General features: G+C 38.5%; 1 protein-coding gene across 1 annotated transcript in view; it reads right to left on the bottom strand.

Moving 5' to 3' along the window:
- Nucleotides 1-12,344: 12,344 nt before the first annotated feature.
- The window catches only part of angpt1 (angiopoietin 1), a 130,914-nt gene continuing 122,121 nt past the window's right edge, over nt 12,345-21,137 (bottom strand). Inside the window, 2 exon segments of the mRNA XM_067425630.1 lie at nt 12,345-14,461; nt 19,406-19,536. Of these exon segments, the coding sequence (XP_067281731.1) occupies nt 14,298-14,461; nt 19,406-19,536 (295 nt within the window). The 3' untranslated portion in view covers nt 12,345-14,297.

Raw genomic sequence — 21,137 nt, 5'->3', positions numbered from 1 at the left:
ACAGATCATGATAGATAATCAGTCCAATCAGGCGAACAATACAGGAGAGACTGGCAAAAAAAAAAAAAAACCAAGAGACAAGAAACCAGATAACCCGCTTAGAAATGCAGTTCTTACGCTAAACAAGACTTCACAGTGAATGACAGCGTGAACAAGGCAGAGGTAATGAGACACAGGTATAAACAATGAGTGCTAATATGAGCAAAGGATTATGGGTAATGTAGTCTATGATAGAATGCCAGAGCGAGTTGGAGTGCCCTCTGGTGGTGATCACAGGCACTCATACAATGGCATTGTTGTGAAAAACCCTTTTTGAAACCTTTATTTGTAAGATTGTTTGTGTCAAAACGGTTCTGTATTAGGAGAGATGCCTTCATTTATTTCATAAGACATTCATGTTTAATGGTAATTTCCTTTTTTTCTACTGATAAAGTATGTTTATAAGCTTTTTAATTCATAGAATTTAATCAAAATAAAACAAATTGAAACAAAATGAACGCCTGACGGAAGCTTTCTTTAAGCCAGGTTCAGATTACACGATATTTTACATCTGATAACACATTACACATGCACCAATGCTACGTTTATTTTCCTGTATGTCCTAATCATTGTTAACATGTATTCTTTACTTTAATGAGCCCATTGTTTCTGCCTTAAATGATTAGATAATACAGTGTAAGCTAACTGTGTGATTTGTATATGTACATTTCTGAATTCCATAACTTGGACACAGTCTCCTCTGATAACAGATCACTCTAGTCTAGTCTAAATGGTAACACATGCATTCTCTGTAAAGCTGCTTTGAGATGATATGTATTGTGAAAAGTGCTATGCAAATAAATTGATTGAATTCTGGCATCTAAACAAAGTATTGCAGCATTTGAATCCCAATTTAAACAAAGAATGAACGGAACATGCTGAAATCCTGTAAATTCAATAAGCTGAAATTATTTTTAAAAGGCGGTGGCTATTTATACTAAACGCAAATAGCAATCGATGCAATTTACTACGTGAAAATTGTGAAATATTCTATTTACACCGTGTAAAAGTAGTTCTTTGCAATATGTGTAAATAGGCTTTTTATACTTTATGTTGGCAGATACATACTATTTGCACCTTAGTGTTGTTTTACATTAACAGAATGCAGTAATAACAGTGTTAATGATTATATTTGTTAAAATTATTAAATGGACGCTGCCTTAATGGGACAATAAAAGCCTTCCCTACACCGACCCAATAAATATTTTTATTATTATTAAACATTTCGTTACACTGTAAAAAAATAAAAAATAAAAAAATAAGTCTGCCTTAAAATGTTGAGTTCATACAATGAAAATTTTTGAGAATCGACAACCGTTATTCAAATATTATTAAACGATTTCTTAAGCATATTGGTTAATTGAATATGCTTTATTTGTGATTATGTGTGTTAATTGTGCTATTTTCATGATTTATCCATTTTTTTTATGTGGTTCAGATACAATAATATTTTGAGTTTCTATTTATTAAACCAATTTCCTTCATTGTATAAATTTTATTTCCATTTTTAAAACATTTTCTTGATTTTTATTGAAGCTAAATGCCTTTCCGATGTGATGGGAAAAGAGAAAAGAGGGAGCTCTGCAAAAGGTGGATTCGAACCCAGGTTGATCGCGTCAAGATCTTTAAGCCTTAAGCTTTACTGACTACACCCCTGAACATTTTTAAACACATCTGTTATTTTTTAATCTTGTTTTTCTCAAACAGGCATTGTTAGGCAGAGCTAAGGTGCCAACAAGGCACACTATTTGCACTTGAGGTAAATAGACACGGCGTTATTAAAATAGTCCCAAATGATGCAATCCAAGCATGTTTCAATCTCTCCCTCAGAATGAGAGAAAGAGCCAAAGAAATTCCAGAAGATTATTGTTTCAGTTCGCTTCCTTCAATCTAGCTTGCGGGAAAAGATTGCTGAACTGCGGCCCATAATTCATTATAAGGTTATAGCTATCTGGTATATTTCTGGAACTTTGACTATACGGAAACATGCTTTTAGAGAGGTTTTCCACAGGTATCATCCCTTCTCTTGTCTGATCTGGAGTCAGGCCCGATTTTCATCAGTAGACCCCCCCCCCCCCCCCCCCCCCCCAAATTCGGCTTGTGCAAACAGGAAATGATCCGTCTTCAGAAAGGCCAGTGGAGCGCGTAGGCGTTTCAGTCGGCCTTCACCTAGAGACTCAATGCACTCTGGATGATATCAATGTCTCATCAATACATTTGTTACACTCAAAACATTTTTTTTTCTTCTGCTTGTTCAAATTGCTTAATTTAAATGAGCTAAAGCATATTTTGGGAGTGTCCAGTAATCCTTGAGTATTGGAGAAACATTAAAGAAGAGTTGGAGATAACTGTAAAAGGAGAAGTTCCCTCAAATGTACGATTTTTCCTATTGAGTGTTATACCAGTCGATGTTTTTAATGCTGACCAAAGATATATTTTACGTATATTACTACTAATTGCAAGAACAAAAAAAGTGCTAATTGGAAGTACCAACTGTACTTGAATGGAAACAGAGACTAAAACAGATTTATATGATGGAAGAAATGACTGAAAACTGACCTTTATAATCAAAGATGGCACATGGTTAAAAAATATTTAAAAGTATAAATTAAAATAAGTTTTTTACCATTTATTTATTTTATTTTTTATTTATTTTTTACATCATTATATGACTGTACATTACTGTATCTTGTTGAGATGTGAACATTCACATTAGGTGCAGCAATATATTTACACAGAATATTCTTATTGTTTTCCTCTGTATTACTACTCTTGTTATTTTATTACTTGTCTCAGAAATTGTTCTTTTTGAAAAAAATGTATAAATAAAAAGTAAAAAAAAAAAAAAAATTAGCTAAAGCAACACAATTGCTACACATTTTGTCCAAACTTAATTTGATTGTGTTCAATCCACTTAAATATAAGACAAACTGAAGTCAAACTTAATCTGTTTGCGTTGTTGTGTTACACAATTGATTTGTGTTGCATTAACTGAAACTGGGCGGAGCTTGTTAAGAGCAAGTAAATGTTGTTATTTTATATGTAAAAGTGTTTTTTATACATTTTTGAGCAAAATGAGAAAAGGAAAGTTTAATGTTCAATTATGTCAGAATTATTAAAACAATTTAAATTATTGTAGAGAAGAGTGGAGCATTTGCTTAGGATGTGGACTGATACAGCGAATGTCATCACGGCTTTGCATTAAGAGCTTTTAATGCTTTTAAGATGCTAATGTGTGCTATTGCTAGCCAAAAGTTTGTCAACTAGCTAGTACAGTATTATTCAGATGTGTAACATTAATGTATGTGAAACTGAATGTCTGAATCATGACAGGGAGTCATTTAAAATTCCCTTTGAAACTACTTAATCAAGTTACTTCAGACGTATTCGTTCCCCGATGTTGACGTTGCATGATCAAATTATGTTTGTTTAACGCAGTTGATTAATGTGGGACCAATGCACACAATCAAATCATGTTAATCCAACCCCCCACCTCTTCTGTTATAAGATGTTGGCTTGAATCTGTGGCACATCTCGAATGTCTGCAAGAAATGCTTTTCTTACTTAGTATTTTTGTCTTGTTTCTAGTCAAAATATCTAAAAATTCTTACATTCAAGAAAATCCAGTAAAAATGGGGTAAGCAAAAAAATGAAAGAGTTCACCCAAAAATGAAATGTCTGTCATTAACTCCTCTCCCTAATGTCGCTCCACACCCGTAAGACCTCCGCTCATCTTCACACACAGTTTAAGATATTTTATATTTAGTCCGAGAGCGTATGCAAGTGTATGCACACTATACTGTCCATGTCCAGAAAGGGAATAAAAACATCATCACAGTAGTCCATATGAGACATCAGTGGGTTAATTAGAGTCTCTTGAAGCATCCAAAATACATTTGGGTCCAAAAATAACAAAAACTACGACTTTATTCAGCATTGGCTTCTCTTCCGCGTTTGTGTTCAATCCTCAAATAAAGATTCAAACGGTTATGAATCAGCGAATCGATTCATGATTCGGATCGCCAATGTCTCGTGATTTCAGCAGTTTGACACGCGATCCGAATCAATTCGCTGATTCATAACCGTTTGAATCTTTACTTGAGGATTGAACACAAACGCACAATTTTTATTTATTTCAAAAATTACATTTTGAGTTATTTTTTCCCAAAACAAGACAATTACTTTTGCTTGTCTAGTAAATACTTCTTTTTTAAGAATTGTTAGATGTTTGGACTAGAAACAAGACAAAAATACTGAGTAAGAAAAGCATTTTTGAGTGCATTGTGCCCGTTCTGAGGGTGTAGTGGGTCAGCTCAGGCGTTGAAGGACACACTGCGGTTTACAAGCGCCCGCCGTTTGCTTAACCCTTCGATTAGGGTGCAGGAATGTCAGCTATGGGGGATTTGGCCGTCCAGACAGCATCATTTGACACCTCAGCAATCTGTCACGGCAGACTGCCGGAGAACCAACAGTCCCGCTCGCTCCGGACACAAAGGTGCTCGCTCGCTCAGGGCCCATTCTCCACAAAAACCGCACGCCTTTATATTTGTTTCTTCTGCCGTGTGTAAATATTGTGTCTATGGAGCGACGTGACTCAAACAGAAAATGCTGAATAGTGGCGTGAAAGCAAAAGAAAGACCGGATTCCACAAGCACAAGTCCTTTTGTCTCGTTTTCCATCGAAACATCCTTAAATCAGGATACATTTACTGGAGCTGCAAGATGACATTAAGTCTGGTTTTTACAAAAATAAAAATCACCATAATGAATCAAATCAAATCACCTTTATTTATATAGCGCTTTTTACAAGTCCCGTTGTTTTAGAGCAGCTTCACAGTGTTAACAGGAAAATAATGCAACAGAATTTGATTTGGCTGTACCGACTCTGGAGAAAACAGTGATGTTGTCCAGCTCATTTCAATTATCATATATCATATAATTATCATATAGTGTCAATGTGGGCAGATCGGTTATATAGTTGACATTTAGGTGTTCCCAACTGAGCAAGCCAAAAAATTAAGTGAGTATGTGCTTAATAGTACACAATAAAAAACACTATTTATTTAATGCTTCATTCATTCAAACAACACTCTAAAAATGCTGGGTTGTTTCAACCCAAATTTGGGTCAAATATGGACAAACACAACCGTTGGGTTACATTTTTGAAACACGTGGGTTGGGTGTGTCCATATTTGACCCACATTTTTGATTGGGTTTGGAAACTGAGAGTGATTATGTGATTATGATTATGTGTTTGATTTTTGGTGTCATGTGTGATACCTTGGTTTTGTATTTTTGTGTGTGTGTGTGTGTGTTATTGTAACATTGTCGTATCTTTTGATGTTGTTTGATACTCATGGACAGCACTTTGGTCCATTGAAATGGTTTTGAAAGTGCTTTAGAAATAAAAGTTGGGTTGGGTTGGGTTGGGTTGGGTTGGGTTGGGTTGGGTTGGGTTGGGTTGAGTTGAGTTGAGTTGAGTTGAGTTGAGTTGAGTTGAGTTGAGTTGAGTTGAGTTGAGTTGAGTTGAGTTGAGTTGAGTTGAGTTGAGTTGAGTTGAGTTGGGTTGGGTTGGGTTGGGTTGGGTTGGGTTGGGTTGGGTTGGGTTGGGTTGGGTTGGGTTGGGTTGGGTTGGGTTGGGTTGGGTTGGGTTGAGTTGAGTTGAGTTGAGTTGGGTTGGGTTGGGTTGGGTTGGGTTGGGTTGGGTTGGGTTGGGTTGGGTTGGGTTGGGTTGGGTTGGGTTGGGTTGGGTTGGGTTGAGTTGAGTTGAGTTGAGTTGAGTTGAGTTGGGTTGGGTTGAGTTGAGTTGAGTTGAGTTGAGTTGAGTTGGGGTTAGGGTTGAGTTGAGTTGAGTTGAGTTGGGTTGAGTTGGGTTGGGTTGGGTTGGGTTGGGTTGGGTTGGGTTGAGTTGAGTTGAGTTGAGTTGAGTTGAGTTGGGTTGGGTTGGGTTGGGTTGGGTTGGGTTGGGTTGGGTTGGGTTGGGTTGGGTTGGGTTGAGTTGAGTTGAGTTGAGTTGAGTTGAGTTGAGTTGAGTTGAGTTGAGTTGAGTTGAGTTGAGTTGAGTTGAGTTGAGTTGAGTTGAGTTGAGTTGAGTTGAGTTGAGTTGAGATGGGTTGGGTTGGGTTGGGTTGGGTTGGGTTGGGTTGGGTTGGGTTGAGTTGAGTTGAGTTGAGTTGAGTTGAGTTGAGTTGAGTTGAGTTGAGTTGAGTTGAGTTGAGTTGAGTTGAGATGGGTTGGGTTGAGATGGGTTGGGTTGGGTTGGGTTGGGTTGGGTTGGGTTGGGTTGGGTTGGGTTGGGTTGGTTGAGTTGAGTTGAGTTGAGTTGAGTTGAGTTGAGTTGAGTTGAGTTGAGTTGAGTTGAGTTGAGTTGAGTTGAGTTGAGTTGAGATGGGTTGGGTTGAGATGGGTTGGGTTGGGTTGGGTTGGGTTGAGTTGAGTTGAGTTGAGTTGAGTTGAGTTGGGTTGGGTTGAGTTGAGTTGAGTTGGGTTGAGTTGAGTTGAGTTGAGTTGAGTTGGGGTTAGGGTTGAGTTGAGTTGAGTTGAGTTGGGTTGAGTTGGGTTGGGTTGGGTTGGGTTGGGTTGGGTTGGGTTGGGTTGAGTTGAGTTGAGTTGGGTTGAGTTGAGTTGAGTTGAGTTGAGTTGGGGTTAGGGTTGAGTTGAGTTGAGTTGAGTTGGGTTGAGTTGGGTTGGGTTGGGTTGGGTTGGGTTGGGTTGGGTTGAGTTGAGTTGAGTTGGGTTGAGTTGGGTTGGGTTGAGTTGAGTTGAGTTGGGTTGAGTTGAGTTGAGTTGAGTTGAGTTGGGTTGAGTTTGGTTGGGTTGGGTTGGGTTGGGTTGGGTTGGGTTGAGTTGAGTTGAGTTGGGTTGAGTTGGGTTGGGTTGAGTTGAGTTGAGTTGAGTTGGGTTGAGTTGAGTTGAGTTGAGTTGAGTTGGGGTTAGGGTTGAGTTGAGTTGAGTTGAGTTGAGTTGAGTTGGGTTGGGTTGAGTTGGGTTGGGTTGAAACTACCCAGCATTTTTTAAAAGTTGAAGAATACATGTCAATGGGGTCAAAAAATGATGTTTTCTCATTGAATTAAGTAGATTTTTCTGACGCCATTGACAGATATTTAGTATCTTATTGTATCAATTTGTGTTTTTATTCTTCTTCTGTTTGTTCTTCTTCATCCACTTCAGAAGTCTATGGCAGCCAATAGATCGGCTTGTGGGAAAGTTATGACATTTGTCAGACTGATTGAGGACAGTCCCAACAAACAGCAAATTTGGGGTCTCTGTCAAACTCCGTAGAGCCATACTTGTCCAAAGATTCAGTGCAACACAATTTGATGGCACCCTTTGGTGTAATTTTCCATTTTGAAACTTTTCCTGCAACATTTTCCCACCAAAAAACTGCTCTTAGACGGTAGCTCCAATTTTCATGAAAATAAAAATCAGATCATCTTCCGAAGATGCTGGCAAAAAGTTCTCAAAAGGTGGAATTGCACCTGTTGGTGGCACTAAAACTGAATAAAATATTAAATTACTAATAATTACAATAAAATATATGAAAGTATATGACATAAAATTTTACCGATGATTTTACTTCTTGCTTGCTTCTTTGTGCCTGGCTCCTTGCAGCTATATTTGTTATTATTTCATGAATGAAGCATTTTAATGTTAGCACAAACTGAAAACAAGACTTAATATCTTAACTAAATGCGTTTTTGATTATTTTTATTGAAAAGCAAGACAAGACAAAAATACTGAGTAAGGAAAACCAAGTTAACACTCTATAAAGCCTGTTTTTATAATGTATTATAAGAGGACTCTAAATGCATTTACATAATGACAACCATTTAATGTTGTATTTCTGTTAAATAATCATAACAGTAGATACAATAATACTTGTAAATGTAAATGTATTTGTGGCGTTTAAGCATTATAACACCAGATAAAGCCTGCATTTATAATGCATCATAAGGGTATTCTTATTGCATGCATATGTCTTATAAACAACCGTATTATGTTATATCATCTCATGAATAATGGTACTTACCTATTAAGAGTGTGATGATTTATAACACCTTTATAAAGTTTTGTTTTGTTTTTTTTGCAGTGCAGTAATAAATGACTAAAAATGTCTCGTTCAGTTAAGCTTGAGGCATCAGTTTCTTTTATTATTTGAACTAACATCATGAACATGTAACAAAGGACGAAGTGTTTAAATAACATGGCAAATGAAATTTAAATGAGATTTTAAAAAAAGTCCACACCGCTATTGTTACTTCAGCTACATCTTTGTTCATTCAGAGCATACTGATGAAAAACGTAAAGCAGTGCTTTCCTCTGAAAAGCGATTTCCAACACAGTATTTGGAGCGCGATAATAAACATGCCGTTCTGCAGCTCTCCAGACAGTTTATGGATTTATAATAAAGGACCTGCTTCCAGTAAAATGCTCCATGCTGTTGTTATTCGACAGTAGTAAACGTTCACACAGCGACACACAAGAGTATCAGAGCTGAAAACAACTTCTCTTCTCAATCCTGCCAACTCACAAAGAACATTTACAAGATCATGCTTTTCCACAAACCAACACAAAACGTACGTACATTTGTAAAGTGAAAAGTGTGGTGCCACTGTACAACAAGGTCCCAATAGTTAATGCGCTAACTAACATACACTTCCTTAAAGAGATCTTTCTTAATGTAAGGTAATAAACACACAACTGTTGATTATATTTCATGTTACTGCAGGTGAATTAAACAGAACAGATGCTTTTGTCATTGTTAGTTCACGTCAACAAATGGAACCTCCTGTAAATTGTTACTGAAGGCACTAATGGGCCGTTCACAAGAACACGCGAGACGAAGCGCTTATGGGAAATAATGCAATCAAGCATGATCATAAGGCCAATGAAATCTGTCTGGCACATGTTAACATATGAAAGGATTAAAAAGCAGCGCAGTGGAATGAAAAACGCCAGCATGGGAAAGAACGCACTGGGTAACACTTTATTATAAAGTACTTACAAATCATTTACAAACTATTAGTTTATACACTCTAAAAAAGCTGGACTAAAAACAACCCAAGTTGGGTTGAAAATGGACTAACCCAGCAATTGGGTTGTTTTAACCCAATGGTTGAGTTGTTTTAACCCTGCAATTGGGTTGTCTTAAGCAACATTAACCCAACTGCTGTGTTAAAACAACTCAACCATTGGGTTAAAACAACCCAACTGCTGTGTTAAAACAACTCAACCATTGGGTTAAAACAACCCAATTGCAGGGTTAAAATAACCCAACCATTGGGTTAAAACAACCCAATTGCTGGGTTAAAATAACTCAACCATTGGGTTAAAACAAACCAATTGCTGATTTAAAATAACTCAACCATTGGGTTAAAACAAACCAATTGCTGGGTTAAAACAACTCAACCATTGGGTTAAAACAATCCAATTGCTGGGTTAAAATAACTCAACCATTGGGTTAAAACAACCCAATTGCAGGGTTAAAATAACCCAACCATTGGGTTAAAACAAACCAATTGCTGGGTTAAAACAACTCAACCATTGGGTTAAAACAACCCAATTGCAGGGTTAAAATAACCCAACCATTGGGTTAAAACAACCCAATTGCTGGATTAAAACAACTCAACCTTTGGGTTAAAACAATCCAATTGCTGGGTTAAAATAACTCAACCATTGGGTTAAAACAACCCAATTGCAGGGTTAAAATAACCCAACCATTGGGTTAAAACTGTCACATGCCTGTCCTGTCGTGTGTGCACTTGTGGGTTTTGTTATGTTGAGCATGTGCTCGTGTCCCTGTCAGTTCCCTCCCCCTTGTTATCTGATTATTGGTTAATTTGCCCCACCTGTTCTCCCTCATTATCTGCCTTGTTTGTTCCCTTTATAATCTCCTTGTGTTTGTCAGTCTGTGTTGGATCCTTGTGTAATGTCTGCGTCTCCCGTTCCCCCAGTGACTTCTGTTGGTATGTTTTGAGTTTTAGTTTATGTTCTATTATGTGTTTTGCCCCCTCGTGGGTGTTTGTTTTGTATTTATGTTTTATTTGTTATAAATATATATCCTTTTCTGCACTTGAGTCCTCGCACCATTTCCTTTGTCTGTAACGTGACAGAAGGATCCAACACAGACTGACAAACACAAGGAGATTATAAAGGGAACAAACAAGGCAGATAATGAGGGAGAACAGGTGGGGCAAATTAACCAATAATCAGATAACAAGGGGGAGGGAACTGACAGGGACACGAGCACATGCTCAACATAACAAAACCCACAAGTGCACACACGACAGGACAGGCATGTGACAAAAACAAACCAATTGCTGGGTTAAAACAACTCAACCATTGGGTTAAAACAACCCAATTGCAGGGTTAAAATAACCCAACCATTGGGTTAAAACAACCCAATTGCTGGATTAAAATAACTCAACCATTGGGTTAAAACAACCCAATAGCTGGGTTGGTCCATTTTCAACCCAACTTGGGTTGTTTTTAACCCAGCATTTTTAGTGTAGTTAATTTATAAACTGTCATTAATGCATTAATTGACTGTATACAGTCATTGAGTTCTTCATTCATTATCGATGTAATTAAAACTTTATTATTGTTTAATGGGCTCAAATGTAGAGTGTTAGATGATGCTTTGTTCACTTATTAACTGTACGTAGTTCTCACTTTAGATTAGGATGGGGAAAATAGGACAACTACATTAATTAAGTGTTTTAAACCAGCCTTTATTGGACATGGATTGCATTTATATTCAGTGTTCCTTAAAATGTTTACACATTAAGCACACACACACACACTTGCATGCGCACACGCACGCACACACACACACATACACACACACTTGAACGCATGCGCGCATGCACACACACGCACACACTTGAACACACGAACACACGCACGCACGCACGCACGCACGCACGCACGCACGCACGCACGCACGCACGCACGCACGCACGCACGCACGCACGCACGCACGCACGCACGCACGCACGCACGCACGCACGCACGCACACACACACACACACACACACACACACACACACACACACACACACACACACACACACACGTTTTATGAGGTCTTTCCACAGTAATAATGAGTACAAACTGTAAAAAAAAAATATTTCCCCTAAACCTTATACTGATGTATTGAACGTGATCGTATGAGTATTTGTATGTAATTCATATTGACAGCATTATATATTCATGTTTTTAAGTGGTTATGTTTAACTTTGGGGCATAACGCATTTGTAAACACTTTAATGTTTCCCTTAATAATACTGTAATTAATGTCCAATAAAGGCTGGTTGAAAGCACTTAAAGGGATAGTTTCTGTCATGAATATCTCGCCCTCAAAGACGGATATTTCACACTTTCACGGCTCAGACAGGCAGTGAAGTTAAAACAGTCCATGTGACTCCAGTGGATCAGCCTTCATTTAATGAAGCCACGAGAATATTTAGTGCTACGAAGATGAACAAATGTCTTCTTAAGGGTCTGGAGCAACATGAGGGTGAGAGATTAATGACAGATATTTCACGATCCCTTTAATTAATATAATTTTCCTTTAGTGTCCTAATCTAAAGTGAGACCTGTTTAAAGTTCAACATCTAACTCTCGACATAAGAGCCAAATAAACAATACACTACTGTTAATGTACAACGAATGAAGAACTCATAGTCTATAAATATATTAACTACAGTTGATAAACTATTTGCAAATGATTTGTAAATACTTTATTACACTTTACTTATTATAAAGAACTTTTAACAGCACACGGCTTGTTAAAATGGCTGCTGTTTCAGTGCAAAACAAAAAGTGTTACACGTTTATGTACGAAAAATAAAGAAAAATGTGTTCTGTGTGAAACCGCACAAATACACTTCACACACACACACGAAACTCAGGCGCTTACCACACACTCCATGAAAGTGTTTCCTTTCAATAATTCACACACTTTAGGTCGAGGATCAATTTAAGAGATCACCCAAGCCTGTCGGTGCGATTAACACTGCTGTCGAGAAGAGCACACACACATTCTTAACATTTCTCATAAGACGATATGATATGAATGGATTAAAACTGCACCTGTGTTAAAACTGCACCTGTGTTACTGTGTTATACTGCACCAGCACCGTATATGTGCCATCGGCTTTACTCCATCAGATGATTAATATTAGTTCTGTATTTTTATGGTATTATCAGTAATAGCTGTGATCTTTGGCATGTGTTCAATATTTGATGCCAAGCTATGATGTGTTCACAGAAGTTCAAAGACATCAATAATAATCACTTTGTACAGTATTTTTGTCCAGCTGAAAATCAAGATACACTTGCCGGAGAAGCGAAAGTACTCTTCTGAAAAACATAATCATGAATATCACGCGAGTTCGTCCTTGAAACAAGCTCAAAACTTTCCCTTTGAATGAAGGTAAATGCATTTTGGTCAAAGAATTATTATATTTGTAAGAAAATAAATAAAAGCAAGACAAAAGAGTACACTTTAAAAAAGGCTGGGTTAAAAACAACCCAAGTTGGGTTGAAAATGGACAAACATTTGGCCAATTGGGTTGTTGTAACCCAGTAGTTGGGTTGTTTTAACCCAGTGAATGGGCTATTTAACCCAGTGGTTGGGTTGTCTTAACCCAGTGAATGGGCTATTTTAATCCAGCGGTTGGGTTGTTTTAACCCAGTGAATGGGCTATTTAACCCAGTGGTTGGGTTGTCTTAACCCAGTGAATGGGCTATTTAACCCAGTGGTTGGGTTGTCTTAACCCAATGAATGGGCTATTTAACCCAATGGTTGGGCTGTTTTAATCCAGTGGTTGGACTATTTTAACCCAGTATTTGGGTTGTTTAACCCAGAGATTGGTTTGTCTTAACCCATAGAATGGGCTGTTTTAACCCAGTGGTTGTGTTGTTTTAACCCAGTGAATGGGCTGTTTTAACCCAGTGATTGGGTCGTTTAACCCAGTGATTGGGTCGTTCTAAGCCAGTGAATGGGCTTTTTAAGCCAGTGGTTGGCTTGTAAACAGTGGTTGGGTTGTTTTAACCCAGTGAATGGGCTGTTTTAATCCAGTGGATCGGTTTTTTAACCCAGTGATTGGGTCGTTCTAAGCCAGTGAATGGGCTGTTTAACCCAGTGGTTGGGTTGTTTTAACCCAATGAATGGGCTGTTTTAACCTAGTGGTTCGGTTGTTTAACCCAGTGATTGGGTCACTCTAAGCCAGTGAATGGGCTATTTTAACTCAGTGGTTGGGTCATTCTAATCCAGTGAATGGACTATTTAACCCAGCTGTTGGGTTAAATGTTTGCCCAACCTGCTGGGTAGTTTTATTTAAACTATTGTTAAATTTTTTTTAGTATTGCTTAAAATGAACCCATAGTATGTTGGAAATTAACATTTATTAATATGTTTAATAAAAAATAATGAAACAATTTTAAACAATTGCTTATTAATAAATGTTCACCTTTTAATTATTATGGTTGCCTCTAGTAATTATGTGTCTGATTTTTTATTTCATACCTATTTTGGGCCTATTTTGAGCCAGCCATATAGTAATTTTTACACAATAGTTGGATAAAACTTCCCAAACATTCAACCCAACCCCTGGGTTTAAACAGAACAATCACTGGGTTTGTCCATTTTCAACCCAACCAGTTTTTTATTTTTTTAACCCAGCATTTTTTAGAGTGTAAGAATAATCTTTTTATGGGGACGTCTGTGCTATTCTTTGCTGAAAATGTTCCTTGTAAATAGCATCTTTAATGCTGCATGCAATGGTTTTCTTCACTTTGACAGGAATAATGTACAAAATAAAAAAAGCAATAATATACTGGGATAAAAAAAGAGCATAAAAATGTGAAGTAAAGTATCATAACCCAAATATAACTGTGCAACACGTTTGTATTAAACACTAATAGGTCCTTTTAGGATATTGTAGGACATTCAAGCTGCTTTAAATTCCCTCGGAGACTTGACTTCCATCAAAGGTGATGTGCCTGCGTGAGCAGTCCACGGGTCCTGAGTGACAAGTGAATGGCACTTGAATTCATACCTCTGATATTTAAAAATAAAAGCCTTGCCAAGTCAGCTCCTGCCCTAAATTCCCAGGGAGCTTTCCATCTCTCCAGGAAGGTCTCCTGTATTCACAGGGTTCCTGTTTAATGTCAAATGAACGCTGCATTATACGCATGGCAATGTCATGGGCTGAAAAAATAGCCCTTTTCCAAAGCTTTTCAGGTTATTTGGGACTATGAGAAGTCGGCTGGTCGGATCATCATGACAGTGGATTGGAGAGAGTAGCTGGGGCCTTTAAAATAGTGCCACTTGATTCCATTGAATTTTCCGACGTGTTGTCCTTGTCTGTAGTACACGCCGTTCAGGTTGGATGGGCCACAGGCGTCGTACCACCAGCCTAAGACACAAACATTTACAACCGTTAATGCAGCTCTGGAGAAGATTGTGAATCTTGTTTTCCAGCACAAATACACTACACATTTTTGTACACATTTTTAAATCTGGAGAAGCAAAATAGCAAGAAAAGAAATTAAGTCTTGTTTTATATATATATATATATATAAAAAAGACCAAATCAATCAAAGCTTATGGACGGAGTCTCTCTACAAACAAACTCGCTAACAAATCAATCCAAAATCACAGCCAATCAGAGAAGAGAGTGTAGGCGGAGTCTCTCTACAAACAAACTCGCTAACAAATCAATCCAAAATCACAGCCAATTAGAAGAGCATGTGGGCGGAGTCTCTCAGAAAGCGCACTGCACTTGCAATCAAATCAATCCAAAATCACAGCCAATCAGAAGAGCATGTAGGCGGAGTCTCTCTATGTGGCAAGCAGCGAAGCGTGAAAGGCCTCCTTCCTTTCCTTCTAAGAACCCCGTTACACTCTACAAATAACCTCGCAACCAAATCAATCCAAAATCACAGCCAATCAGAAGAGAGTGTAGGCAGAGTCTCTCTACAAACGCACTGAACTCGCTAACAAATCAATACAAAATCACAGCCAATCAGAAGAGCGTGTGGGCGGAGTCTCTCAGCAAACACACTGTACTCGCAACCAAATCAATCCAAAATCACAGCCAATCAGAAGAAAGTGTAGGCGGAGCCTCTCTACAAACACACTCGGAGCACTCTTTTTCAAAAACGCGAGGCGCCCAGCCGCACACATAACGCTTTCTGCCAACCGAAATCCATTCAAAAAAGGCGCCTCTCGCCTCAAAAACGCATTCTGTGTGATCAGGCCCTAAGAATATCCCCTTTTTGCACTCACTGGCCGGTTCATTCAATTAGACACGTACACACACAGAGTGCCCACACTGGAGCCCATTTTGGCACGTCTCTTTCCGAGGACTTCACAGGCTCAAATGCCAGCGAGATCTGTGCCAACATCGCTGGCCTGTGTCACGACTCTCACTGACACAGTCAACTGACTGGAGGCTGATTCCACTTGTTACTATGCTTCTCATCTCAGACCTGAGTGCCTTGCTGTCTCTAGGGGACGTGTTTTATAGGCTTGTTAACCACACTGCATAACAAGAAATGAGGCAACAGAGATAAAAGTTTAATTTCATGATATAAACCAGAGCTGGAACCAATATGTCTTTCATTAAAGCACTTACGCTACAGAATTTAAAGAGTTCTGCTTTGAGACGTTTCCGCGCTGTTTTTTCATTACAAACTCATTAAAAATCTTTCACCGCGACACTATTCTTTTTATTTATTAATTGCGTTGCCCAAATCCCCTTGAATACACAGCAGATTTATGCATGTCACCCCAATGTAAGGCTCATATTTATTCTCATCCTGATATTAAATATCTCAGAGATGAATCACTGTCAGAGCCCCATTTAGAATCTGGCCACCAAGGACGGAGAATGTGACGGCAGATTCGGGCGGACAGGATCTCTCTCAGTGCCTGCTTTATTAAATGATGCACAGCGTTTTGAGACCCAAGAGCTTCCTGTATTAAAAGCACAAGCTGCCGGTGGTCTGCATCCACTAGGAGAGACTATGGGGATCCTGAACAGATACTTGGTGCTCAGCCCATTCTGCTAGACTCCTCACAGGACGTGGAAGTCCACAAAGACCTCATTACCACATGCTCAAAACTTTATGCAGTTCCTCTGCCAAAAACAAAGCATGAGGTGTACTGTGTTTAGACTGGATCCTACTGTCTGCACACTTCACAAAGTCTTTATTGAGAGTAACATTATAGTAGCTATTAAGTAGTTTATTTTAATATTTTTTTTAACTGAATGATTGATGATACTTGTGGCCATTAGTGGTTCTTAACTCTTTCCCCGTCATTGGTGAGTTGTTTCGGCAATCCGTGTTTTCACTTTTATATGTATCAAAAATATCACAGCCAATCAGAAGAGCGTGTGCGCGGAGCCTCTCAGGAAGCGCACTGCAGTCGTATCCAAATCAATCCAATATCACAGCCAATCAGAAGAGAGTGTGGGCGGAGCCTCTCAGGAAGCGCACTGCAGTCGTATCCAAATCAATCCAATATCACAGCCAATCAGAAGAGCGTGTGCGCGGAGCCTCTCAGGAAGCGCACTGCAGTCGTATCCAAATCAATCCAATATCACAGCCAATCAGAAGAGAGTGTGGGCGGAGTCTCTCTGGAAGCGCACTGCACTCGCAACCAACTCAATCCAAAATCACAGCCAATCAGAAGAGAGTGTGGGCGGAGTCTCTCTGGAAGCGCACTGCACTCGCAACCAACTCAATCCAAAATCACAGCCAATCAGAAGAGAGTGTGTGCGGAGCCTCTCTGGAAGCGCACTGCACTCGCAACCAACTCAATCCAAAATCACAGCCAATCAGAAGAGAGTGTGGGCGGAGTCTCTCTGGAAGCGCACTGCACTCGCAACCAACTCAATCCAATATCACAGCCAATCAGAAGAGAGTGTATGCGGAGCCTCTCTGGAAGCGCACTGCACTCGCATCCAAATCAATCCAATATCACAGCCAATCAGAAGAGCTTTCAAATCAGAGGCTCTGTTCTTTCTTTTGGTGTATTAACTGTTTACATATTGATACATTAAAATATTACGGGGGTATACACGGTTTCATCGAACGCACGCGCGTTGTTTTGGTTACGCGCCTGGCCCGAAGTTAACTTCCGGTCTGTGTCTGTTTATCGGTCTGGCTAGTGGATAGTATGGCGCACTACCCAGTAGAAATACATTTTTGACGTACTATTCTTGGTTAACATGATATAAATATTAAAAATCAAGCAGAGAGCACATGACACCAACGCAAAAACAGTGTGTGAGACTCACCAGAAAGCCTTGTGCTTACTAAATGTCCAATATGCTGCATATGAGATCGGCGTCTAATGTAATTTAGACTGTATGTCTAATGTGATTTACTTGTTATTTATTTGCTTGTTATCAGAACTAATCTACTGTAGAGGTAACTTATTCTGGCTGTGTTTTCACATTGCACATGTGATCGCCGTGATCCTATCATGCAGATCGGCTCTTCACGTCTATCAGGACACGTTTACATTTGTTCACGTCAAGTGGTCGCCATCTGGATAGCTGATTGAATTTTTGTTTACCGTAAAATATTTAATTAGGTATGTAAAAGGCCTTTACTGAGTGTAAAACAACTTTCGCTTTATCCTCTATTAATTGCAGTGCCCAGCACGGGATTTTTGTGATGCATTCATATACAATCAATCTCAATAACAAACAACTTAATCTAGTTAAGTCTCTTAATCTAGTTTAAGTTTCCCAACATTAATCTTATATTATGAAACAAAGAAACGTGTTATTCCGACGCATTGCATAATTGAAACGCGAGCGCGCACGCATTTATATAGGCTACTGTACAGAAAACGGCATTACATGGTCCTTAAACGGTTAGTTCACACAAACATGTTAATTCTGTCATTATTATTCACCCTCATGTCGTTCCAAACTCGTAAGACCTTCGTTCATTGTCGGGTTGGGATCAGCGTGACGGTGAGTAATTAATGACAGGATTTTCAGTTTTGGGTGACCTACCCTTTAAGTGAGGCGTTTCCCCACTCTATATTGAAGACAGAAATGGGAGATTTTTTATAATAAACATGCTGAAACAAAAAAAAATATATATAAATTAAGATAATGGTTCACAATTAAAATTAAAGATGCTAACGCATAAGAAAGATAGCGCATCCTCTGGTGTTATTGATGTCTACCGGAAGTTAAGTTTGGGCCACAAAAGCGCGCATGCGCAGTAGCGTTTGTTTATGTTGCTGCCGTTGAAACCGTCTATATCATTGAAAATACTGGTGCTGGCTGGCAACTTAAAAGTAAACATCAGTGTAACATGACTCTTATGAGCCAGTTCTCCTCAGCTAATCAAAAACGCACAGCGTGTGACGTTCAATTCCTAAACGGATGTCTCTGATGAATCAGTCCTTATTAATGAAGCAAAAGCATACAGCACGACTCATTTAAAGACACCTAAATGAGTTGGAGCACTCTAAAAAATGCTGGGTTAAAACAACCCAAGTTGGGTTGAAAATGGACAAACCCAGAAATTGGGTTGTTTGAATGGGTCCATTCACTGGGTTCAAACAAACCAATTTTGTCCATTTTCAACCCAACTTGGGTTGTTTTTAACCTAGCATTTTTTAGAGTTAGTGATTACAGTTTAATCTGAAGTTATTACTTTTAAAATGATCTCATAATTTGTAAACAGACAGTTGAGCTGAAAACGGTAAATGCAACAATTCGTTTTTACAAAATTACTAAAAGAATCGTTAATAAAACTGTCCTGTAGAATCATTGACATTCTATACATTCCCAGAATTCATTGCAGTAGTCGCATATCATTAAATACACTGCAAAAAATGCTCTTCTTCTTTAGTATTTTTTCTTGTTTCCAGTCCAAATATCTAAATATTCTTAAATCAAGAAGAATTTACTAGACGAGTAAAATGACATAAGATATTTTTTCTCGTTTTGTTGAAAATCAAACAAGAAACAAGATTTCAATCAGAAATAAGATTATTTTTCTCACCCCATTGGCAGATCATTTAGCCTGTTTTAAGCAAAAACTCACTTCATTTAGATTAGATTTTCAACAAAACAAAACAAAAAATGTCGTTTGACTTATATAGTAAATGCATCTTGGTTCAAGAATTGTTAGATATTTAGACTAGAAACAAGACACAATGCTAAGTAAGAAGAGCATGTTTTGCAGCGTAACCGTATATTTTACTTCTCCATTTGTATTTAAATGCTTTTGTTGGGCACTAAAGCAATGTCAGCCTCGTCTTGAGCATCATGTATCACTGCAAAAGGAAGCGGTTGCAATAGATGGTTAAATGAGCAGCGCCTCACCCCCGCTGAGCATCAGTGCACACTTGCATGTGCAGTTGTCATTGTCCATGTCTTTAGTGCTGAAGTCAGCCCCGTGGATGGCCAGACTGCTCTGCCGTCCCGCCGTCCCGCTGTGGCTCTTCAGGAACAATCTGAGACAGAGGGAGGACAGGAAAGAGAAAGACTTTTCAAACGAGGACAAGAAAATTTACAGCCAGAAACATCCATGAGTGATTTACGCAGATTGCCTTCACACTCGTGACCCATGTTTCCATTCCTCAGAGTTAGCACTTTTTACATGTTCAGCTTTAAAGGGATAGTTCACCTAAAAATTCTGTCATCCTTTACTCATCCTCAAGTTGTTCCAAACCTGTATGAGTTTCTGTTGAACACAAAAGAAGACTTTGAAGAATGTTTGTAACTAAGCAGAGAGAACAACCATAGTATTTTTCACCCAACTATGGTCGTTCTCTCTGCTTGGTTAAACATTCTTCAAAATATCTTCTTTTGTGTTCAACAGAAACTCATACATGTTGGAATAACTTGAGGATGAGTAAATGATGAGTTTTCAATTTTGGGTGAACTAACACTTTAAGCCGTATCCCCAGGGACTTCGAGCACAGCAAAAAAGCTTTTCTTATTGTATTTTTGTCTTGTTTCTAGTCAAAACGTCTTAAAATACTTCCATTAAGAAACATTTACTAGACAAGTAAAAATTATTGTCTTGTTCTGGGGAAAAATATCTCAAAATGAAGAGAGTTTTTGCTTAAAATAAGATAAATAATCTGCCAATGGGGTGAGAAAAATAATCTTGTTTTCTGTTTGAAATAAAATTATTTTTCTCACCCCTTTGGCAGATTATTCATTTTATATTAAGCAAAAACTCTCTTCATTTAGAGTTATTTTCCCCAAAACAAGACAATAATTTTTGCTTGTCTAGTAAATACTTCTTGTTGTAAGAATGTTTAGATGTCTGGACTAGAAACGAGACAAAAATACTATAAGAAAAGCATTTTTGTTTTTTTTTGCAGTGAGGCGGTCCTCTATGTGTTTTGACCGCAGGAACCAGGGTCTAAATGAAGTTCTGGGTAAATATGTCCCCATCTAAATGGCCCTGCTAGCGAGGTAGTACTTTTTCAAAGTTTATGAACTTAAGTGTGTGGGACTTGGGCGCTGAACATGCTGATTGGTTGAGTTCACGCAGCATTTTATTTCAATCACTATTTTTAAAAGTCTTGCAGTGCGTGCAGTAAGAGCTGACTGCTTTTCAAATCAACAATGGAGTTAAAAAATATGACCGATGGGCCGACGACGAGTTTCAGGCTTTATTAAATTAATTTACAAAGGACGAATCCAATGGGGAAATGTAAAGTCGACTCGCGCAAGTCCTACGTCACCGGACCAATACAATGGAAACGCAGACAGCAGCAGGTCTGGGAGAAAAAGTGACCTGCCGCTGTCTTTCTTCGTAATTTCGGTGGAAACGGGGCTTTAGTGTGTAATGTTGGTGTTTGAGCATTAATTAGTGCACAATTACCATCGCACACCTGTAACTAATAGATAGGTGCGTAGGACGAAGGATACCCCGATCCAAAAATCTCAATAAACTAACAAAATGAAATCCCACACACTATAAATACTTACAAAAATCAGAAACGTTTTATTAGCAACGGTCTCATGACCTTCATCAGGCATATATATAATACTCAAAATCCATGACATTTAAAAAGCTGACATGACCAATCATTGCAGA

The sequence above is a fragment of the Pseudorasbora parva genome, chromosome 19 (assembly GCF_024679245.1).
Source record: "Pseudorasbora parva isolate DD20220531a chromosome 19, ASM2467924v1, whole genome shotgun sequence".
Taxonomy (NCBI): domain Eukaryota; kingdom Metazoa; phylum Chordata; class Actinopteri; order Cypriniformes; family Gobionidae; genus Pseudorasbora; species Pseudorasbora parva.
The sequence above is the reverse complement of the archived record's forward strand: the minus strand, read 5'-3'. Positions and strand labels throughout refer to the sequence as shown.